Source organism: Oxyura jamaicensis, chromosome 15 (genome assembly GCF_011077185.1).
Source record: "Oxyura jamaicensis isolate SHBP4307 breed ruddy duck chromosome 15, BPBGC_Ojam_1.0, whole genome shotgun sequence".
Classification (NCBI taxonomy): domain Eukaryota; kingdom Metazoa; phylum Chordata; class Aves; order Anseriformes; family Anatidae; genus Oxyura; species Oxyura jamaicensis.
The window spans coordinates 8,894,317-8,918,220 of NC_048907.1; the positions used below are offsets into that span (position 1 = coordinate 8,894,317).

The 23,904-nt window shown below is 43.7% G+C and overlaps 2 protein-coding genes and 1 long non-coding RNA gene across 4 annotated transcripts in view; 1 reads left to right on the plus strand and 2 right to left on the minus strand.

Moving 5' to 3' along the window:
- The window catches only part of MED15 (mediator complex subunit 15), a 28,427-nt gene extending 27,574 nt beyond the window's left edge, over positions 1 to 853 (minus strand). Inside the window, exon 1 of the mRNA XM_035340959.1 lies at positions 699 to 853. Within this exon, the coding sequence (XP_035196850.1) occupies positions 699 to 766 (68 nt within the window). The 5' untranslated portion in view covers positions 767 to 853. The remainder of the gene's footprint in view (positions 1 to 698) is intronic.
- Positions 854 to 1,039: 186 nt separating this feature from the next.
- On the plus strand, positions 1,040 to 18,398 carry KLHL22 (kelch like family member 22). Of its 2 annotated transcripts, none has more exons than XM_035340954.1 (8): positions 1,040 to 1,143; positions 2,032 to 2,142; positions 9,926 to 10,178; positions 11,102 to 11,267; positions 12,471 to 13,189; positions 14,326 to 14,518; positions 15,918 to 16,151; positions 17,229 to 18,398. In XM_035340954.1, the coding sequence occupies exons 3-8, from the start codon at positions 9,952 to 9,954 to the stop codon at positions 17,604 to 17,606; spliced, it is 1,917 nt and encodes a 638-aa protein (XP_035196845.1). In that variant the 5' UTR covers positions 1,040 to 1,143; positions 2,032 to 2,142; positions 9,926 to 9,951; the 3' UTR covers positions 17,607 to 18,398. The 2 variants fall into 2 exon arrangements, with proteins under 2 accessions (XP_035196845.1, XP_035196844.1); XM_035340953.1 differs by having other exon boundaries at positions 1,041 to 1,143; positions 9,909 to 10,178.
- Positions 15,774 to 23,891, minus strand: LOC118175078. Its single transcript, XR_004754866.1, has 4 exons — positions 23,078 to 23,891; positions 21,434 to 21,493; positions 16,615 to 16,674; positions 15,774 to 15,859 (listed from the first exon to the last, which is right to left on the minus strand). It is a non-coding gene; the product is annotated as an uncharacterized LOC118175078 (long non-coding RNA).
- Between the last annotated feature and the right edge of the window lie 13 nt (positions 23,892 to 23,904).

The window sequence follows — 23,904 nt, forward strand, 5'->3', positions numbered from 1 at the left end:
GGTGAATACCCTAAGATTTTAAATCTTAAACATCACTACGAGGAAAGCCCGCACCTAGGCAGCAAAACCATGTGCAAACAGCATATTCTTCATGTATCACGAAGAAACAGTCTGTTTTAAACTCTGATTCTCATAAGCAACAAAGCACAATCAAGCTTTTCAAGCGCACAGAAATAAAGAAAGATTTTAACGTTAGTTCAGAAGCACCAAGCAGTGCCTTCGGCCCTACAGTAAGCACCTTTTGTAGGGTAAAAGAGCCTCCCTGTCACAGAGAAGGCACAGAGAGCTGCAAAGTGACTCGAGCAAAGCGATCGTTTCAGAGGATGGCCGAAAAGGCAACAAGCTGAACTTTATTTCTTTTAAACAACCTTTACACCATCACACAGATACCGGCTGCGATCGCTGTTCTAGGCCTAGGAAAGCACGGTAACTAACGAGTTCAGTCACTGACGCTTTCATTTCGCTCTAGAAGTCAGACGTCAAGTTATAACGGGGGTTCCACAGAACCGAACGCGGCAGCACTGCGGGCACCGCCGGAGCAGAAGCCCGGCAGCAGCGGTTGCGGGGCAGGCCGGGGAGCCGGCACCGGGGCAAGGGGAACCGGGAAGGCCGGGCCGGGGGGGGGTGGCGCAGCCACAGGACGGGGGAGCCCCAGGAGCGGCGGCCCCGCAGCCTGCCAGCGGCCGGCCCACACTCACATCTGGCTGACGAGCTTCTGGCGGAAGTTGGTGCTGCGCCAGTCGGTCTCGGGCCCGGTCACGTCCATCCCCGCCACCACCAGGCCGCCGCCGCCGCCGCTCCCCTTCGGCCGCCGCCGCTCCGCCACACGCCAGGCCCGGAAGCGGCTGTCGTCCCCCTCCCCCCGCTTCCGGCGCCCTGAGGGCTGTAGGGAAATGAAGTCCCGGCACGAGTCTCGCGAGAACTTGCGCCTCTCGGCCCGCCGCGGGGCACGCCGGGAGTTGTAGTCCCGCCGCACGCCCCCTCTCCGCGGGAACGGCCCCGGCAGCCCCGGCTGCCGCTCCCCCCGCCCGGCCCGGCCCGGCCCCCGCCGCCGCCCCTCCCTCGGCGGGCGGGCGGGGCCGCGCCGGGTTCCGGCGCACGGAGGCGGAAGCCGCTGGCGGAGGCCGCCGCCGCTGTCCCCCGGTAGGTGGCTGGGGGCGGAAGGGGGGACACGGGGGCGGTGGCACCGGGGGGCCCGGCCCGGGGCGGGGACTAGAGGGGGGGGTGCGGGGGGCCCCGGGCCTCGGCACGGTCCCGATGGCTGCGGGGCACCCCCGGGGAGGCCGCGGTCGGAGCCGAGCTACCGGTGTCCGGGGGAGGCCCCACCGAGGTCAGCGAGGGAGGCCCCGCCGAGGCTTCCCCCGGGGGTTGGGGCCAGCCCCGCGGCCGGTGGGGGCCTGAAAAACAAAGCAGAGGTGCGCCCGAGCCTCCTGCAGCCCCCGGCGCACGGCTAACCCAGAGCCAAGCCCCTTCTCTCGGCGGTGGGAGGCTCCAGGGAGCCGTCCCCTCTCGGTACAGCCACTCGCTGTCTTTTCCCGATATGACAACATGTAAGGCATGGGGGGAGAGGACCCCAGGTCCCCGCAGGAACACCTGACACGGTGAATAGTGCAAATTAATTCCTGCTAATGTGGAAAGCCGAGCTAAAACATGTTGCAAGAGCCCTCTGCTCCCTCTCCCCCCAGTCACTTAATTGATGCAGTTGGCACAAAATTACTTGTGTGTTTATTTTTTATTTTTTTTTTCCCTCCCTGTATTTTAGACAATTAACAGTTCATGATGTGGTTGAAGTAGCTCAGCTACGCAGCCCTGCGAACTAGCCAGCTCTCAAGATTCACAGAATGCGTACCCCTGGGTAATTTACAGGCTGGCAGTTCTGGCATCGTTAGTACTTAGCCTGATCCTAGGGAAGCTTTATTTAAAAATGTATCATTCAATTTATGGAAGAAGTTGCATTTAGTTTTAGGAGCTTTTTCATGAAAGTTCTTGGGAAAATAAAAACAATTTGGTCAAAAGAGCATACCCTTACAGGTCTGCCAGATCTCTCTGGACATAGAACGGAACATTGAGGACTGCACTTCCTACCCAGTCTGGAGAAAGCTGGAGCCTTAATGGGAGGCCACTTCTTTTAAGGTTGGACAGGTACGTGCTGCCTGAGCATAGCTGGTTAACTCCTTCCTTCAAACGCAAGCAGCAGCTCCGTCCAAACCAGAACATTACTACTGAAAGATAAAGATGAATGTATCCAGAAAATCTTGTTCTGAGATTAGTAACAAGAAAAAAAAAAAATGGAAGAGATCAAACTCTTAGAGATGACAAAGCCATAGGAGAAAGCATTTTAATGTGCCTTACTATTTCTCCGTGGTAGCATTTGGGCCACAGGTCACCTCCCCGTAATACATCACTCATCAGTTCCATGAATTTGGGTAAGGTGCAAGAAAGAAAGAAGTTAACAATTCAGGAATAGGGCAAAATACTCAAGTTAGAAAGGTCGTGCTCTTTAGGTTATGGTGGGGGCACCTCTTTTTACATATTTATATGTAAATAGAGATACATTTTATGGAAGTTTTGCTATATCCATTTTAAATGGGATGTTTTATTTTCAGTGTGTCTCAGAAACACCTTGTAATAAGCTTGCAAACAAACAGATGTTTGCTTCTGAAAGGAACAAATACCAAAATTCACGAGACAGCATGGTTTGCAGAAGCTGTTTCCTAAGCCACGCCTTTAGGTTTCCTCCCACACCTCAAGTGTACTACCAATGCTAGAAACTGAAAATGACTCAAAGTCAGCTCAGACGAACGTGCTTGCACATTTCCATTGGTGACTTAAAGAGAGATGGCGTGTACAGACCTAGCGAAAGCATACCTGTGATCACTGAGAGTTCTGAACTGATGTTGAGATGTTTTATGGTACCAGATGTCCTTGCTTCTTTCTTTCTATGGAGACCTCCATCAAAAGCAATTGTTCAGGTTATTTCCCCAACTTGGAGAAGGTTCTATAAGTGGAAAGGTATTTCAGGAAGGTTTTTTCTTGCACAGTTTTGCGTGCATAGGGATAGTTCTGAAAGCAGCATTGCTAAGCAAAGCTGCTGTTTTTCTTTCGGCCCTGCCCTCTTCCAATTGTCTTGAAAAAGCATGAAATTGGCTTGTCTTTTCTACACATAATGGCATACTCAATTGTCTTTGTAGTGAACTAACTTACAAGTGCCCATTACAAATTATTGTATAGTTGATGAATTATTCCAGTATTTGCACTCCAGTTAAACTGAACAATAGTTTGGCTTTTCAATTTACATTGTTTGTGGTATTACATCTGTCTTCTGAACTATTTTGGCAGGCACCCAGCTGCCTCCCCTCTCTGCACACTCCCTGACTAGCTGATTTATTTGTTTGTGTGCCCTCTGCCCTGTTGAAGTCCTGGTACCTCGCCAGGTTCTGCCTATTTACAGTTGCAATCCCTGATAGTCAGCATAACTAGTATTTTGCTCTAGTCTTGTATCTTGCCTTCTTGTCAGGCCGTCAGCTAAAGCCTGGCTTAGATCCCAAGTCTTCCTACTCCCTTGGGAGAGATGAAGGTGTGGGAAGCCTTAGGGAATGGATTTTACATTCCCTTCAACGCACTCAGGCTTCAGTGGGTGTGAACCCTTGGAATCACAATCGGCGTGCCATACTGGTTGCTCTGCATGAGAGAAAACCATGAGGCTGGCTTGCAAGAATGAGTACAGAGCTGCAAATGGGGGGAGGGACTTAGCAAGAATAGACTGAGAGGAACCACGGATTTCAGCAGCAAAAGCAAAGTCATGCACCTGAGTAACTTCACACATCAGTACAGGTTGGAAACAAACCTAGCTAGAAGTCAGCTTTGCAAGAAAAGAAGCTGGGGGATCCTGAAGGGCAGCAAGCTGAATGATTCAGCAGTGCCTCTTTCCTGCAAAGGGAACCAGCTTCACATTGGCCTGTGTTAGCAAGAGCACAGCATAGGTTGTGGAAAATGATTATTTTCCCCTTTGCTCAGAGCTTGTGAGCCCACATCTGGAATACAATTCCCAGTTTTGAGCTCCATAGTGAAAGAAAAGCCTGTGAGTTCAGCAGGTGACCACCTTGCAGAGCAGGAGCAGGTCCAAGGAGATATAAGCGGATGCAAGGCAAGACTCAAAATCATCAAATGGTTGGGTTTGTTCAACACAGAGAATAGCAGGCTAAGGGGAGAGTCAGTTGCTGTTTTTTAATGTAATGGGTTGTTACAGAGAAAGACAGAGCCAGACTCCTATTTGTAGTGAACAGGTGAGGATGAGAGGCAAGTGTCAAATAGCAGGAATGGAAATTCACAAGGAATAAAGAAGAAAAATCTGATGGTCAAGCACTCAGTTTTCCAAATATCACCAGGGATGGCTATTCCACAGTTGACTGACTAGACAAGGCTCTCGGCATCCTGACCTGATTTTGAAGTTTTCCCTGCTTCAAGCAGGAGATAGGACTAGAGGCCTCCAGCCTGAATTATTCCACAATTCTAAGAAAGCATTAGATTCCCCCCCCCAGGCTTGAACCAACTGTGTGTATGGCAGTAAGCTAAACAGGATTAGGATATCCAACACCAGCAAGTTCTGTTTTATTTTGGGCACAGCTGATGCACAGGAAAATATCACAATCTGCATAAGACACCTCCTCGTACAGAGATGTAACTTGACAGCCAGAAGCTCTTCAAGACAAAAAATGTCTGAGTTTCCATAGAAACTCACTTGGCTACTACCCCCATACCCAGCCATTTCTCTACAGTAAAGCCTCAGGGCTGTCAGCACAACTGTACAGAACCAACAACAACAAAACCACCACCCACAGCACACGCTAGTAAGCATCGCTGTCTGACTTGGATGCTAGTCACAGAAGGAGTGAATACATACCCAGGGATCTGTCAGACCCTGCAATACCAGTAACAGACGCAGCACCATAAATCAACCTACCTGCTGCTTAAAGCACGTGATCAGTGCACAGCATATCTCACCAAGGGCTGATGGCTGAACATACCTGTACTGGCATCGGGATGTGCCCAGGACATGCCCAGACCCAGCACTAGAATGTGCTCCCAGGTACAGTACATCTTAGGGAAGGAGGACTTCGCTTGCAGGCTCAGGAAGGGTACCTTGTGAGCCTTGTAATTACCACTCCCCAGAACATTCTTTACTGGAGCAGCACACAAACACCTTGGTGTTACAATTGCTTTGCATTCAAAACTCCAGGTGGGACAGATGCTGCCTTCTCCAATACCACTTACAGTTTACTGGGCCTTTAACTTTTCCTTTCCCCGTTCTAGTTGAGCTCCTCCATTCCTATACCCTGTGCTGTTGAACAGATGAAGATTTTCAGCGAGCACAGGAGCAAACCAGCACACCAGTCTCTCACCATTTTGCCAGGGGAATGCTCAAGCCACAGCCTATTCCCTCAGCTCCTCCTGTCGCAGTGCCAACCTCCTCCGTCATAAGCCACATACCTTTAGTGTGAAGGCAAATCTGTCATTGATCAGAGACAGAGTTTTGTTGAAACATTAAGCCACAGCTCTCATTGATAAACAGTTACTTCAGCAGAGTAATCTGAAACCTCACTGGACTCATACTTTTTTTTCATGCAAGTTTCCTGCAGAAGCAGGCTGCGGTAATGAAAGTTGAACACAAGGCAATCATACAGAGCTATCAGCAAGCCACCAAGATACTTAGCTTCCCCTCTATCCACAGCATATTACTAGAGACCACGAGTGACACAGTGAACTTTGAAAATAGTCTAGGAAATACCAGGAAACACTAATTTCCTTCAGATGCTTCTTCTGTATCCACCATCGGAAGGCAGGGCTGCTTTCTCCTGGTTTCTAAATGGAATCCAAGCACAGAACGTAGGAAGTTTCAGTCTATTGAGTAAGAGCAGCCCTGTCTTGCTATGTGCCTTTGAGGGTTTTGAGATTTTTGGGGGGGTGATTGAGATTTTGTTCTTTCATCTCCTTGATGTGAAGTGACCAAACAGCAGGTCTGCCTACGTTAGCATTGCCTATAGAAGCACACATGTGATTACTGACCCCGTACATTTCCTCCTTCCTCTTTACACACTAGATATTTGATTGTAATACCCCACTAGTGTCAGCACACTAACCTCTGCCCTCTAAAAGAGGAGCATAAGCCAGCGTAATCACAGTCTCAAACACTTCGTGCAGCCAGATAAGAAAAATCTCTAGGCTTATTTTCTCTGCAGTTTCAAAGTGCTTGGAACAGGGACTTGCCTTCCCTTTTTTCTGGAGACACATCCCACTGCACATGAGATAATTTAAAAAAAAAAAATCTTTGCAATTTTTAAAGAAGAACAGCAGGAGTTCCTCATCCCTTTCACCTTCAGGTCAGTCCTGCAGCACCCAGCCACCGAATCCCACTGTTAGCAGCTGCCCAGCACTGATAAACTTGCACAAGAGGAAAGGAAAGAGAAAATATTAGATTTCTAGGAACTTGTCTCAGTCACAGACCAAATTTCTCAATAACAGAAGTAAAACAGAGAGGCCACAAGAGCAGTGTACAAGCAACAAGCTGATGGTAGAGAGGCTCACACCAGGGGGAACTCAGCTGTGTGGTTCCAGGGGCTGTGCGTTTACAAGGGCCTGCCTGCAGCTCCTTCACTTCTGGGGGCAGATATACCAGCCATCAAAAATGGGGTCTCTAGCCTTACAAGGCAGCAGAGCTCCTCAGTGGTGAGGAAGGAAGAATAGTAAATAGAAGGATTTCTGCAGCATGCAGGAGACCTAACAAACCTGTTCTGTCCCTCCATTCACAGCTGTACTGCTTGTATTATATATATATTTTTTAAGGGAAATAAAGACTGAACAAAATACAGTTTTGAGGAGAGAGGGTTAAATTGTTTATAGTTAAAAACTTACAGAGATTATTCAGTAGAGTTTCTGGCTATTTTTAAGATTGACAGACACTTGTAAGGCATAACAATTCCTAGATATATGAGTAGTGATTCCCCACACCTACCTGGTGCACCACACACAACATAGCACACTTCCACTGTTTGGGCTATCAGACTTTTAGGCAGTAACAAAGACACAAAGCACACAGGAGAAAGACTGCAGTTAGACCACACAGCCTGCAAAACAAGACACTGCTAACACCAATTCCCCTCCTCAGCAAATTCATAGTCAGCACAGCATTCAAAGAGGTACACAGAACTATCTGCTCACCAAGAACACCACACTTAATCCAGAAAAGCAGACTGCTAAAACACCCCCACTTTTCTTCCAAAGGAGCCTACAACACACTCCCACTAACCTTGCTTCAACAACTGCCCTTCATAACTGTACCCACCCAAGCCCAGCTGCCTCTCGTACACCTATTATGAAGTTGAGGGCACTCAGTAATCAGCTAAATGAATCCTGCTGGCCATCCCCCATCACTGTTTACTGGCTTTCCTTGGCTTTTGGATCAAAGAATAGGACTTAACCACTTATGTCAGTCAGACACCATAGCTAAATACCGTAAACGTCCATCTTTAATTTTATAAGTAGGCAACAATTCATGAAAATCAGAGCAGTGAGAATTTTGCTAGAGTAGTCTCTTACCATTGGTTAAAACTATGATAATAATTATTGCTGAGCTTTGAAGCCTGGTTTAGGAGAGCAGGTACCTACAAATAGCAGAATAGCTTTTCTGAGTAGCTGTAATGTAATTAAAAACGTCATGTATACACATACAAAAAGAGCTTTTGAGTGCTGCCAAGTTTTAGGCCACACACTATACCTGCTCAGTAGCAATCCACCCTTTTTCTGCAGCAGCCTCAGTAATCAACCAACACATCTGGAATTACTTAGCAGCAAATAACTGTGGATGGCAGAGTACTCACAGGTAGCTCCAGAGAGGTGAATTTCCATACTGTGGTGGCTCCAAATGTGCATGGTACATCTTGTGCTGGTGGACAGCATTGCATGGGTGAGCACCCCGAGGACAATCCAGCTCAGCAGTGAGAGCCAAGATATAATCCAGGGGCAGAATTTGAGAACAAGAAGTAGGGACTGCCAAAATTCAGAAAACAAGAGCCTAGCAAATATGTAGGCTCAGCTGTTGACTAGCCAAAAACCAGTTGTGGAGGATGGTTCAATTGTACTCCCAGCAGCTGAATTTAATACACTGGGCTTGCCACGGATCTGTTAGGAGGGCTGGGTTGTTTAGGTATTGCTAGTAGCTGTGGGATAACTCAGGTCCATATCTAGAACTGGAACTCAGATAAACTTCACTTCCTTCACTTGCCTTTCTTACAGTATTATCTCCCTTGTCTCAATCTGTCACTTTATATATTCCCCAGGAGCAAATGTAGTGATACAGTGATGTTTTGTCTGCTTTAAAAGCAGTCATCTTATTTCTAGGAAAAGTGTCTACCTGTAATGAAAAAGAATCCATTACTCATCAGCTGATAATGGATAGTTTCCCTGTATAATCGACCTGAATGTGCTTCCTAGAAGGCAGTCTTATCAGAGCTCCACTTCTGAGCTTGCTGTCCTGATTTTACTAGCAAAAAGTAGACAATCGTTAACATAGATATTTTTTTCCATCCCACGCACCATGCAATGCCACCTAGCTTCCTTTTGTTTTGGACAGTGTAGGGTAACTTCCTTCAGGCAGTACAATAAATGTTTTTGTATTTCTTTGTGTCATCCAGACAGCTTCTTCCTCGGTGACCACACACAGAATACTTTGCAGCACTTTGAGAGATTTCTGCATTCACTGTCCATGGCTGGCACAACTAAACAATGGGTTCATTTCTTCATTGTTTGGATTTGTTCGGCTTTTGCTTCTCTGACTGCTGATAAACCCTTGTGATTATCCCCCGTGCCACTAAGCTATTTCCCAGAGCTACTGAGCAGAGGCTATTATAACTGTGCCTTAAGTGGCCATATCAGCTAAGGTATTTCCTTTTCCTCATGTGTTTTCACATGTGTCTGTGTGTGTGAGTGGTCTGACAACTAGATAGAGTCTATCAGATCTAACTGCTACAACATCTCACATTCGTCAAAGACAATGGAAAGGGTAAATTACAGGATGTTTCCTGAAAGGGTAAATTACAGGACTTCTCTCTAAGAGAGAAATCATGAGATTTTGAGAGCTTAACCATGGATATGAAACAATGACTTCCAGCTAGCTTTTTACAGGCATGTCCCCATGTGCTATAGGGACCTGCTGCAGCGTCAATGGCAGCAGTATAAAGAGGTACAGGATAGCCCTCTACAATATCTATGCTGAAGGAAATACCTTCTCTCTGCAGGGATCCACAGTGAAGTAAAAAGCAGTTGTGGATGCTAGCTTGAAGTTGTCACAGTAAAGAAACTCTCTTCAAAGCCTATAGTTTCATATAGTACTTTAGAAGTATGCTCAGCTAAGGAAAATAGCAAAAAACAGGAGAGATGAGCATTTTCAGATTCCTCCTTAAAATATCAAGAGGAGGATTGAAGCTGCAGTTTGCATTGCAGCAAAGTTATGTGAGGACATTAGGTAATGTGGAATTTGGCAAAAATTCTGACAGATTTGTTCTCTGTTATACATGGTGTGCAAATGCAAAGGAAACAAGGGGTTCTGGCTATGGGCTGGGAAGTGAAACTCTTGCTAAGAAAAAAAAAATCCCCAAATGCTACATACTCTTGGACTGGAAAACCAAGAATAAGCAAACTTGTTTGCAAAGCCATGTCCTGTCAGTTCGGTATGCTGATGTATACCTTTCTATTTCCAAAATCATTCAGAATAATTTCTCCAGGGTAGAGCCGTGTTTGATGGCTCTCCACTGACTGAAGAGTTATTTGATTTATTTACTGTGAAAGGCAGGGGTCAGAGGACGATTTGTAAGCAAAAGGCACAAACCTTTGCTGATTCTCTTGTCTCACAGATCTCATTCTGCTACAGCTGGTGGCTGAGCTTTTCTGCCTGGGATGGCGGAGGATCAGGAGCTGACTCAGCCACACAAAGCTCAACTTGAGTCCTCCCTTCAGCAGCGCACCAGCAACACATACCGCAGTGCAGAGCACTCTCAGGCCTTGCTCAGTGGCTTGGTATCTCTGCGAGACAGCAGCATCCTCTTCGATGTAGTTCTGGTGGTAGAAGAGAAACCTATTGAGGCTCATCGGATACTGCTAGCTGCATCCTGTGACTATTTCAGGTACACGTCCAATATAGCAGTAATTAGCATGTGTCTGAGTGCAACACAAAACTGCAATATCCCAATCTTCTGTGGTAGCTCACTTAGCATACTGCTTCCAGATGTAAAATTAGACCCATAAGGTGGAGCTGAATGGGTTTCAAAATACTAAGGTTAACTTTATTCATCTCTCTGTTATGTCTCCTCTCCGTAGAAATAAAACTCTCATTAGTGCACAATGAGCTTACCTCCACTAAAATCACAGCCTATAATGCTTATAAGTATATAAAGAGGAGCGGCTATCTTAATATGTGTCTTCTGCATAAATGCTGGCTTTTAACATATCTGTAGCATTGGAAGACTTTGCCCAGTGTGGTGATCAGTTCCTAATACACAAGAAGTCCCTCAGACCATGTCATTCCTGTGTTACGTGCCTATAGCGTGCCTTGCAGTCCATGAAACAAAGCAATCCCCCGGTCAATTTGACTAGAAGTTTCTTAAACTAACTTTATTTTCATAGAGTAAACATATAAATCCCAAAGAAATCCTGACAAATTTGTAACTGCAAGAACTGCTCTGGATTAGAAAAAAAAACCCTCTAGACCCAAGTTCCTCTGTTTTTCTCTTCTCCCATCCCTAGAGTGTCTGCCTTTACCCCCTGATTACCCCTGTGTTCTGGGTCTGTATTTAGATCCCTCAGCTGTGAACCATACCTTTCAGATGGCCCCCACTGTTTTCCCACAGAATGAGGGGTATTACTCTCTTAGGTCCTAAAGGCCTGTACTTTTGTACCATTGACTTAGAGAAGAGGTAATTCCATAGAAGTGTCTGACTAGGATTGATCTTTCTGAATATTTTATGTTCTCAGGCAGCGTGAGATAAGCAAACTGAGTATAGCTTCAATGCAGATCTGCCATAGCACGCCTCATTGTCTCTTTTTACAGAGGAATGTTTGCAGGAGGGCTGAGAGAGATGGAACAAGAAGAAGTCCATATTCATGGCATCTCCTACAATGCAATGTGTAAAATCTTGAACTTCATTTATACTTCTGAGCTGGAACTCAGTGTGAACACTGTACAGGAAACCTTAGCTGCAGCCTGTCAGCTTCAGGTGAGGTACTGGGAGATGTGACAAAAAAGAAGTAAGGAACAAAAGCAAGACCGAAAGAAACAAAGCATGCATATCTGGTTGGGTGGAGGTCTAGGAAGTGAAAGAAAGCATGGTTCCAATAAGAAGGATCTTTTTGGAGTGCTGTATCTACTGGAACTAACTATGGAAGGGTTGGAACAATGAATGAGTGCTTGCACATCTCATTTGTGCTAGTGGTTTTATCGCTCACAAACCAGTTGGTCTAAAGGATTAGTTTATATAGCACTCACTTCTGATCAGCATGTGAAAGCCTCCCTAGAATAGTATACCTCTGACCTATGGTAAAGGACAGAGCTTGCAGCTCAGAAACTGTTGTGCTGCTCAAGCCTGCCAAGATCTTCCCCAGATTGAGTCCACAGGCGCATAACCTTCCCTGACCTCATCACTACAGGAAATCCTGCCACCATGGTTTCTGCATGAAGTGCAGAGTTTTTGTGAATTCAAGGCAATTTTTTTTCTCTAATTTCCCTTGCAACTAACTGCTGCACAGGGTTTGGTACTAATCTTAAACTTTCTGGGTGCTTTGGTTGATTTCTGCACACTTAGCACCGGTTTGTTAGCAGAAGGGCTCTTGGAAGGTAGTTATTCCTGTATTTGTTAGTAGTCCTCCTGACAGATACAACTTCAGATTGTTCTCAGAAGACAATATGAAACACTAATTTTCCTTTCAAATGACTTCCTGTGCTCTTGAGTGATGCAGATATATTTGTTATAGTTAGTCTTTGATACACCGTGTCTGTAGTGCTCTGAGAGAACAACTTACAGAGAGGCTGGAAGCCTGGCTGTCACCGTGCCCTTCGTGCTTTCTGTTTACATGACTGCCTCCCGAGCAGCCTGTATCTGGGTGTCGTGCTAACACACCAGGCAGCCTGTCTGTCCAGTGTCCCATGTGCCCCAGAAGACAGATTGCTGCTGCTGCACCTGAAACAAAACTCAAAGGCTTGAAGTAGTGTGGCTAGATCTGTGTTATATTTACCTACGTACCCATGTTGAGTTGTTCTTTTTCTCTGGAGAAAGGTGAATTGGGCACAAGTGAACATGGTGGTCAGACTGTGAGAAGAGCAGCCTTCTTATCGGCAGCTTTCTTGCTCCTTCATGCTTTTGTCATGTCTCTTGAAGGCAAGTGGTGTCTAAAATGAAAGATTTTCTCTCTTTCTTTTGCAGATTCCAGAAGTCATTAAGTTCTGTTGTGATTTTCTAATGTCATGGGTGGATGAAGAGAACATCCTCGATGTATACAGACTAGCTGACCACTATGACTTGAGACATTTGAGCGATCAGCTCGACTCCTACATTTTGAAGAACTTTGCAGCTTTCTCAAGGACACAAGTGTACCGACAGCTACCCTTGCAGAAGGTCTACTCCCTCCTCAGTAGCAACCGTTTGGAGGTTAACTATGAATTTGAAGTTTATGATGGGGCACTTTTTTATCATTATTCCCCAGAGCAACTGGAGACAGATCAGGTCTCCCTGATGGAGCCCCTTAAGCTACTTGAGACAGTTCGTTTTCCTCTGATGGAACCCCAGATCCTGCAAAGACTTCATGACAAATTAAGTCCATGTCCTTTAAAAGATACAGTCGCAGATGCATTAATGTACCACAAGAATGAATGTCTTCAGCCAATGCTTCAGAGCTCGCAGACACAGCTGAGATCAGAGTTCAAGTGTGTAGTGGGATTTGGAGGGATGCATTCTACTCCATCCATTGTTCTCAGTGATCAAGCCAAGTATTTGAACCCCTTGTTGGGAGAGTGGAGGCATTTTACAGCTGCACTAGCTCCCAGAATGTCCAACCAGGGGATTGCTGTTCTCAATAATTTTGTGTATTTAATTGGCGGAGACAACAATGTAAGTGGTTTTCGAGCAGAGTCAAGGTGTTGGAGGTAAGATAAGGATAATCCTGCTATTATTCTAATTTCCACCCCGTTGCCCATCTCTGAGTCAGTAAGCCATTAGTGCAGTCTGTATGCTTGCTGGCAAAAAGATAAGAGCTGAACAGGAGCCTGTCATTGAAAGAAATCACAGGAAATAAAGAAATGAGCATCATGGCAAAGATTCCAGCAGTGCTTACAGAACAAAGCCAAGCCTGATTGGGTAGAAACAGCTACTCATTCTAGAGTGTTTTATCTGTAACCTTCTCTTCCTTGTTGGAAGGGGGAAGTATTAAAGGTGTGGAAAGCAGTAAACTAGGATTCTGCAGAATCCTAGATTGTCTAGATGCTCTTGAACTCGGATTTCACAGAAGTCCTCTGTGTGGAGTTCTCATCCCAATACAAAGGGACTTAGTTATCAAAAAGGGTTTTTAAATAAAATGCTATTTTTGGTCAATTATTGAGAAAATGTGTGCACAGAAGCAGCATTCCAGGGTCCTCTTAAGTTCTGTGCCAGGAAAAAGAGAAAGGAACAGTTTAGATCTTAATGCCCATTACATTGCAAAACCAGATATGAACCTTTTTGTCTTTATAACAGTCATTTTTACTAGGTTTAGCTGAATTGCCCTTGTTTCATGGCACACATTGTTTCACTTCAAAACCAGTTGTCGCTGTAGCTAAAATTTTCAGACCAGATATACTTTTATCTGAAAAATAATCCTGAGGCTCACTTGAAGCAGCACATACTTGGAGAAGAAAATCAAAGAAGCCACCAAATGCTTATACCCCTCTTGATCTCTTGAAGATCCAGATTCAGTCTTTGTGATATTTTTAGAATGTTTTACCTTGTAGAATGGCTTTGTGCAAGCAGAGATTTTGATATATACATGACAGCTCTGTGGTGTAAGATAATAGAAATCCTAGGCTTCTGTAGCATGATTGTATCAGCTAAAATACATCTTCTAAAAATAGACTAAAGGAACTTTGCTAATAATATAATGCTGACAAGGCCAGATTTCACTCCACTTACAGCTGAGCTCAATTTCAACCAAAGACAGTACAGTAACCCACGTGTGGTGCTGTCTTGTATCCCAGCGATGATTCTTTGGCTGTAGGAATAATTTCCTTTGATCCCATTCTTTTAAAAGGTATGACCCACGACACAACAAATGGTTCCAGATCCAGTCCCTACAGCAAGAGCATGCTGACCTCAGCGTTTGTGTTGTGGACAACTATATATATGCTGTCGCAGGCCGAGATTACCACGAAGACCTGAGGGAAGTGGAGAGGTATGACCCTAAAAGCAACACTTGGGAATATGTGACACCTCTGAAGAAGGAGGTAAGGAGTGCATTAGCCACAGACACTAAACTTCCCCAATTCCTGACTTCATCTTTTTAGATGCTTTTCTCCTGTGTAGCTTTCAATTTGCTGATATTCAGATGGGAAGCAGTAGCCTCTGTATTCAGAATAATCAAATACCAAGAAAGGAGAATAACAATATAGAACTTCCATTTGGAGGTTTAATGTTTATTTTTCCATCTTTATTTCTGTTTTTCCCTGCACCTCTTCTGTATTAGTCCTTAACATAATTTAAAATTGAACACACAACCACTGGGAACAGGAAGTTTCCATTCCTCCTGGGACAGGTAACCTATAAGTCACAGTAGTACAAGCTTCTCATTTACAGCCCTGACAACGTGCTTTGTTCCTGATCAGAAGAAATCATGCTTTAGTAGGAAGGTACCTCCGTGTTTATAGACTACTTCATTTTTGGACACAGAACTGAGATTGTGTAACAAGTTTTGGTGACAATAGCTTATGTCATGCACAATCACATCTCAATCAGCTAAAGTGAAACTATTACTCATCTGAAATATGTGAGTGAACAGCTATCTTTTGTTATCAGTACCATTTATCCTCCTAAAACAGCAATTGCCAGTTGTGACCCCAGGAGCCAGGAAATGATGTAGTAACATGGGAATGGGGGTTATGAATGGAAAAGTTTGTTCTAAGGTCTAATATAGCTAGTAAAGGCAAGAATTTCCATTTTCAGATTGCAAAAGAGGAAGATAAACAACTGACAGTCTTGGTTAGGGCAGAAAGCTAAGATCCTAGGTAATCTTTCAAGAAACTATACTGATTTCTACTAAACCTTTTAAAAGCTTTGGGGCAAATGACCAGCACAAAATATTTGTGATTTCATAATGCTTCTCAGTTAAGAATCTCAGGACACCTTAAAAACATAAATACTGCCACTTTCCAAAGGGGATGCAGAGGCAGAAGACAAACAGCTTGCACAAGGTGACAACCAATAAATATGTCAATGCTGGGAATATAAAGATCCAATTGAGTACTACTAAGTAGGATATATCGCACTGCTGAAAACATTGATTGTATAAGAATAATCTCCAGTGGAAAGGCTTCCAAGTAGACAAGGGAGAGAAGTAATTGTATGAATGATCTTCTAATTAAGGAACAATAAAAAATGACAACCCACTGCAGTTCTGGAAGTCTTGGAAATTCTAGTGTAATTAATTAAGAAATACACAATTTCAGCATAATCACCTTGAAAGGAATTGTCTGGAAAAAAAAAAATCCTTCCAGATGTTAAGTCGTGAAGTCATGAAGAATAAGTCATGAAGAATGTCACTCCCTTAATGTCTATTCCATACTTTGAAGCTGGAAGAAATACATAAATGCAGACCTCAACTTCTTGCTTTCCCACGTGGTGACGCAGGTATATGCACATGCTGGAGCAGCACTGGATGGGAAGATGTATATTACCTGTGGGAGGAGAGGAGAGGACTATTTGAAGGAGCTGCAATGTTATGATCCAAAGACTGACCGCTGGGACGTTTTAGCAGATGGTCCAGAGAGACGTGCTTGGCATGGCATGGCTGCACTGCTGGGAAAACTCTACGTCATTGGAGGAAGCAACAATGACTCTGGCTACAGAAGGGACGTTCACCAGGTGAGAGTGTGTCACACCTATGTCTTTCTTGGAAGAGGATTTTTTTTACAGATGTTTGCACTCCGATGTAATGTCTTCCTCCTTCTAAGTACACAAGTGAAATTGTCTGCCCAGCAATAGCACCAGCTCTCCTCCACTTAACCACAGAACTTGCAATGATTTATTCACTGCTGTCAGTCTTGAATGCATTGTCTAACACACGGCATTAAAGCTCTAGCACTTAGGATTCCCATCAATTTTAAAACATCTTTGATGGATATCATTCATTGGCATGCACACAGCCCATAATTAGCACATCAACTGAAGTTCCTTTACCTTGTCTTCCCATGCACATTTTTTTCCAAGTCAAGAACTTTTGAATTGGCAATATGCAATTGCAGGACAGAAGTTGTTAAGGATATGTTGGAAAGGGCAATGAATGGGATTGGATGGCAATTGTATAATGTAATTAAATAGACAGTACCTGATGGGCAGTTATGGCTGGAGAGAATTTTCTTGTGTCCTATTCCAGCTTCTAGAACTGCTAGAGACATTAAAAGAAAAAAAAAAAAAATGTAAATGCTCTTACAGTGCCAATGAAGATAGAATTAAATCGAGTGAAAAGTGTATCTGAGTGATAAAAAGGTGCTTACAAATAAATGGAGTTAGCCAAGGAGGTACCCAATGAAGTCTAAAACTTTCCAACATATGGTGCAGAGACAGTTTAGCAGGCTTGTCACATTTGTATGTTCCAGCACATTTTTTCCTAATGCAAACAGATGCAGTATGTCTGAGCTTGTATTAGCATGCGTCCCCATCTCTCACTTTTGTATACATTTTTTCAATGACATACAGCCGTTCCCACAGCAGCAGGGTCAGATGTGATTCAGAGCTATATGGTAGCCACGCACAGCGTTTTCCACTGAGCGTTGTACTTTGCTGCATGGTGATACGCTCCCTCCATTATCAACACCCTGTCAAAAGGCTGATGGTATCACATGGCTACATAAATAGTTTGCCATACGGCCAGGCTCTATCACTAAGATACAAGTTCAATTTTGACTAATCTTTTTTTTTTTTTTTTTTTGCTTTTTACAGGTTGCCTGCTATAGGCCAAGCACTGATCAGTGGACAAATGTATGTCCACTTCCTGCGGGACACGGAGAGCCAGGTATTGCTGTCTTAGACAACAGGATCTACGTCCTGGGAGGCAGATCCCACAACAGAGGAATCCGCATGGACTATGTCCACATTTACGATGCAGAGAGAGACTGTTGGGAGGATGGACCGCAGTTGGAGGATGATATTTCTGGGATGGCTGCCTGTGTCCTCACTTTGCCCAGGGCTATTTTAATGGAAACAGAGAAGTGGTTCTCAGAATGGCACGCAGACCGCATGAAGTATCACCTTGACCTTCCATCAGAAGTCATGAGCGTATCAGACTGGGAGGAATTTGACAATTCAAGTGAAGATTAGAAAATTTTAGTATTTATTTTTTTGCCGGTGGATGAGGAAATTAAGGCTTGGAGAAAACATTTAAAGATTTTATATGTCTTTCTTATATATATGTAAATCCATATTTAAAAGTTTGAAAAATAAGTGTTCTGCACAAAATGCCATTCACAGTCAATATCTGCTCTTCTGCAAGTGTTTTGCACAAAATGCCACTTACAGTCAGTGTCTGCCCACCTGCTGGAAAGCAGCATTTTTAAAGTGAACACAGAACTGCCATTTTCCCCTAGTTAAAGTATAGAAGTTTTTTTCCTTTGAAGGAGAATTCTCTCAACCCTCAGCATGGACAGAAAAAATGGCACAGAAGGCTCAGCTTGACTAGCTTCTTTCCTAGCAGCTTTTAGCTTGAAATAGCTTTTTTATTTTTTTTATTTTATTTTTTTTTTATTTTTTGGTAATAAAACCTAGCCAGCTTAACTCAGGAAGGTAAGACCGAGTGTCTCCTTCCTGTGCCAGGTGTCAGACAGCCTGATAGGGTTTTCAGCAAGATTGAACATACAGAAGCAGGAACAGTAGCAAGAAAGTCTGAACCTCCATTTCATCTGGGCATGCAGCCATCCTCCTAACTGGGTTAGACTCTGTGAACTGACACCCACTCCTGAACTTCTATACTGCAGGTTCTGTCAACACAGTGGAAAGAAGACTTCTAGAAACAGCTCTCTGTACAGAATATGGCAATCTCATCATTCAACTGTCAGACACATTTGTTCACAAGCGTAAATTAATAAATCCTTGTCAGAACTTTTTTCTTTTTAACTACTGTCACAGTTTTATTTGCCATGACGTGGAATCTAAAAGTTGGTGAGTTTAATTAGATCCCATATTACTACATTAATGTCAGTGAAGTTACACCACCTTGGGAGCTATGCCAATTTTTTTTCATTCTTTTACTTTATACTTTAGAAAAGGATAAAGAGAGCAGAAAACAGTTTTCCTCAGCAAAAGAAAATAAGTAATAAGGAGGTGGGTAGAGGTATTGAAGATGCCGCTCATCCGAGACCCTGTGGGAGCTGAACTAATGACAGGAAAATAACACAGAATCACTACAGCTCAGAAAGATAAGGCATAGAAAAGCCTTCCTTCAGGAGACCTTAAAATAATTGGCTTCTGACTCCCATCTTGCCTGACATTAGTTTAGAAGCTTTAAAAGTCCAAGGCAGTGTGATACAATATGGGATCCTTCTTCTTGGAGGGGCAGGGAGTAGTCAGTGCCACCAGAAAATCATGACAAACTTCCAAAAGCTTTTAAATCTTATAGCAATGGAGTTGCAGGAGAAGGGTGAAACAAAACTGATGACTAGAACAATACGATACTAGTCAATTGTCATCACATCCCAACAGAGAGATGCATTGGCCTGCTACTTTAGAGAAATGGAAAAATTCCTGTACATTATCATCACATAGGGATTTTTGTTTATGGAAACAAAGATGATTTCAAAATGGATTTAGTTGACTCTTCATTAATAGACAGGGCTTCTGGAGTAGACTGAGAAGACAGCCTTTTCTTGGGGTGGGGGTTGGACTTTTTTTCTCCAGCATTGTCAGTTTTTACCTCAATCTCTGAACATTTCCCAACTGGCACATAAATCAAAAGACCTGGTAAATGCAAGAAAACCTCACGAGCTTCCTCAGAAGATCCTTTTTGATAACAAACACTGAACTGCACATGCAGTCTGGAAATGCAGGCAGTTGCACTGCCATATTGGAGTCTGAGGACTCATATTTTGCCTACAGAGTTATTTTAAATGCATAGGATTTAAATGTAGCTCTCCTATATAAGGGCAGACCTCTCTGGCCATCACAAGAACCGCTCTTTCCAGGCTGCAAATGTTGCAGTAGCAATCTCTTTTCCCGCAAACTCACCAAGCAATTCAAGACCTGTAGTGACCCAGGCCATGTTCCAGATCCAGCTGTTGTAACTAAACCCAGGCACACAGCTCAAGTCTAACTGGGTTGCCTGCAGTGCATTCTACGTTTTAATTGGCACATCTCTACAGACCAGTGATAACTAATGTTTTTCAAGTCCAAATGTTTTTAGCTTATTTCATGACATGAAAAAATGTAATCATTCTGTCTGGTTTATTTTCCTTTTCCTGTGTATACCACTAGAGGGTATTACTTACTATTACAAACAACCAAGCCGGTAGGCTAATTCTTAGATTACATAGGAAAATGTAAGATATTCTTGACAAATTACTAAACTAAAGAAATGTCTTGCTTTTTATTATTATTATTTTTATTTTTTTCCGGATTCTTCCCTATATCACTCCTCTCCTGTTTGCATACAGATTTTTAGATAGTCAGGCAATCAGTTTGTCCACTTCTCAGTATATGCAATTTTTGATTACATTATTTATTCAACGTTGCAGTTGGATGCTGTGCAAATAAAATCAACATAAAGCTTAGAAAGCAGTTATGAGGAAATAACTTTTCCTTAAAGCTGATTATATATCTTACAGAGGAGTGATGCGTTATTTAGTTATTCCAAGTTACCGGTGTGATACATCTACATTACATGAACTAACCCTAATGGCAGGTATTATGTATTTGGATTTGTTAAAAACAAAACTTCACTTGCTTTCACGCTAAAAAAATCATCTGAGCATAATGCGACCTTTGAAAGTTACCAGATGCACTATCTTACTTGTATGTATTCTGTTTAGGTAAAAAACACGGACGTTTAATTTAGGTCAAACCATCCTAATCATCTAGCAGTAGCTTGCTTTAGTCTAGCACGTACTTTTTCAAACCAACACATGGGCTAACAATAATAAAATTGCTGTGCTTTAAAATTGGCAGTTTTATCTAACCAGCAGATATAAAGAGCTTTGTTCTGCTTGTTTACTGCAGTTACTGTTATAAAGAAATTGCAGGAGAGATTACAGATTGATATGCTAGCTATGATTATTACTGATCTGTTTTCCTATCGAGAACATTGCTTCAAGAACTTAGCCTTCATTAGCCCACATAAACTCTGTGTTATCTCAAGAAAAACGTGCACTCATAGGGAATTTAGCCTCTGTTTTTTTATTATTATTATTTTATTGCTCTCCTAGATATGTCAGTCTTGTACTTTATGGTAAGAAGCATTCATTTTCCTCAGCAACAGTATAGCACAAGACATTGTAGACAGATGAACAGTGAACTAAGAAAACTAATTTATTTCTGGTCTCTAAGAGAGTAGCCAAATAACTCTTCCAGAACAGAGTGATCAAAATACCAAAGTTTAAACTGCTGATACACTAGGAAGTCCAGAAGAATAACAGCAAGATTTCTTGATGATGTATTTTCCTATTTCCTGCCAGCACAGAGGTAAAGCTGTAGAGGCATATTTGCTAGATTTGTAATTAGTGAAGTGATATCCTGAAGTTTTTCAGGCTTCCATATTTGTACAAGTGATTGTAATTGCTTCAGTTTTTGTTTCATAAGTGCTTTCACTACTTTATTTCTTCTCCAGCTGTCTACCTCCAAATCCAACATATCTTTCCCCACTTCCTCTTTGTTTAAATTAGTATTGTTAATTTTGCCTTGGGAGCATACCCAGTACTTGATTAGAAAGAAATAAGGATTCTCATTCTATACCCTTGATGCAAGGTTACTCCTGACCTGGAGACCAGCCATAGGCACAATTTATTTGGCATTCAGCTCTACTGATGGGGGCAGAAGTTTCTGGCAAAAGGAGGAAGAAGCAGCTGGACATGAGGTAAGAGGGGCAGGAGCTACTCAAGGGAATATTCTGCCAACAGAGTTTTTATTTAATTAGCAGCTGATGCACTTTAAGAGATTCTTACCTCCTCAGTTGTACTGCAGCAAATATTTGGCTTTGCTCTGAGGGTAGAAGCTGCCAACACCTAAGACAAAGAACATAAACTTATTTATACATAATAAAAAGGTAGAGTGGTGTCATTAAACCGTCCTAAATATTTCAATATTTCTCCACTCTTCCTAAACAAAATGTAGTTGTAGGGATACGACACGTCTGAGATGACTGTAGTCTAGGAAGCTGATGCCTTGTCTTATCTGATAACATTAATGATCTTGAGCAAATCCCGTTTTTCTCCTTGTGTAAGTATAAAACGGGATATTTTACCTAAAAGATCTGGCCTAGTTCAACCAGTTACTGAAACTGAAGGGAGAAGAGAATTACTCAAAGGATACTCACAGCCTGCATAAACACAAGTCAGAACAGAAAATTGTGGCAGTTCCTTCCAAACTGAAAACGTCTCCATCCCTTTGCATCTTCTCTGGGTGGGAAGGTGGGTACACTGCCTCTCCAGCTGGGGGTCCAGTCCCGTGCAGTACTGCACTGAGACTGTTTTATGATCAAATACTATTTTTTCCTGACACATGTCAACTCTTTTAAGATATTAGTATTATCCACATGAAATGGAAGCAAGATCATTACATATTTGACTTACTACATGTGATTTTTATTATACTATAACAAAAATTATAATTCAGTAAAATGCAGCAATAGGAATTTTTATTTCCTCTTTATGTACTACATATTACTGATTTTGCTGCTCGTTTGTGGCTTTTGTAATTATTTTTAAACATTATTTGGCTTGTAATTTCAAGTGCAAGTACTATCTTTTAATCTCTGTAGTTTGGCCATAGCCACAAAGCAAATGAACCAAACCTGTTCAAATGACAGAAAAACATAGCCTTCATAATCTAGTGCAGCCTGTCTAGCAGTGTTTAAAACTGACTGGCATTGGCAGACAGAAGTACTTAAACCAGCAGGAATGGATCAAAGGTACAGCTGCTAAGTAAGCTTCCCTAGAAGAACAAATATTTTTGCATAGATGTGAATTTTCGGCTGGTACTATTCATCTCTGGGTCTATTGTTTTGCTAGTATTACTCTTACATGATTAAACAGCTGTTGTTTTCCACCCAGGAGATGGCTATACTTAGCAGCTGGTGAAGCGATACCTGCATTCAGGGTCTACTTTACATCACGAGATTTTCCTGAGTGATTTTTTTCTAAAATATAAGAATCTGAACTAGGTGGGTTTTCCATTTTAGATTATCTGAACTCTGCTAAACGTCTACAGAGGCACAGCCCATACGTTCCAATCCAAACACCTCAGTTGGCACTGGCTGCCAACGTAGGAAGAAAAACAAAGTGAAAAGTAACCGTGCTGTGACTGATCTTTTGGAAAACAGCGTGGGAGAAGGATGGCAATGCTGGAGTTAAGTCTGCACAACAGCCTCGTTAGGCAGGTCAAGGTAGTCATCTTAAATCTGTTTCTTCATTTGAAATGTTTACTTTCAAACACTGCTTCATTTCACATTGACAGCTTCAAAAGCAAAATGAAAAAAAATGAAATCAAAAGCACAAACCAAGCCATGAGACTGAGCTAAAATCACAGCATTTGCCAAGGTTTCAAGCACGCCTGGGGACTTAGCGCGGTTTATTTTGTCGCACCCTTACCTATTGCAGCTGGCTGTGCTGCTTACCACCGCCAGCTCTCCCAAATTTGTGTCAGAGCACGCAGGCCCCTCTGCCAAGGCTGGCGCTGCTCTGAGGTCACGGCGTGCCAACCAGCCTCCCTCCCAGCCTCAAGCAGCTCGTGCGTGCCGCAGGCCAAGCTCTTGCCTGGCCGCTGCCCGCGGGGCCTGCTGAGTCCTTTCCGGGGCTTCCTTCCTCTTCAGCGGCTGCGGCACCATCTTCCCCTGCCCCCGCCCCAAAGGGCTTCGACCCCGTCTGTCTGGGAACGGCGCTGGAAAGGGGTGAAATTATCTCTCAGCATGCAGAAGTTGTATAGATATCTAGTTCAGTGGAGATTATCACAGTGCTCCATTTTGTCCCTTCATAAATGGTCATTAATAAGGCAACACATCCTCAGGGAAGGAGAGCCCTGCCAACGAGCTGCCTGCAGCCAGCACCCCACGGAGCTGGGAGGGAAGGGAAGCCCCAGGGCAGCCCGAGGCATGGCGGGGGGCAAAGCCCGGGCAGCACCGAGGAGGGAGGCCCCAAGAGGACAAGGAGAAGGCAGAGGAGGGCCACTGTCCCCTCAGACACCTTCACCTGAGGCGACCAGGCGGGCTTTTGCGGGCGACCTGCGGCACAGGGCGCCTACAGCGGGCGGGGGGAGGCGGGCGGTGCCCCCTCCCTCACATCTGCCCCCCCTTCACACACACATTACCCCCACCACCACACACGCTCGCAGTGGGGACCCCAGTTACTGCGCTGGGGGCTCGTTTGACCGCCCTCAGCCCGGGAGGGGACCCAGCCGCGGGGCCGCCTCCCTCAGCGGC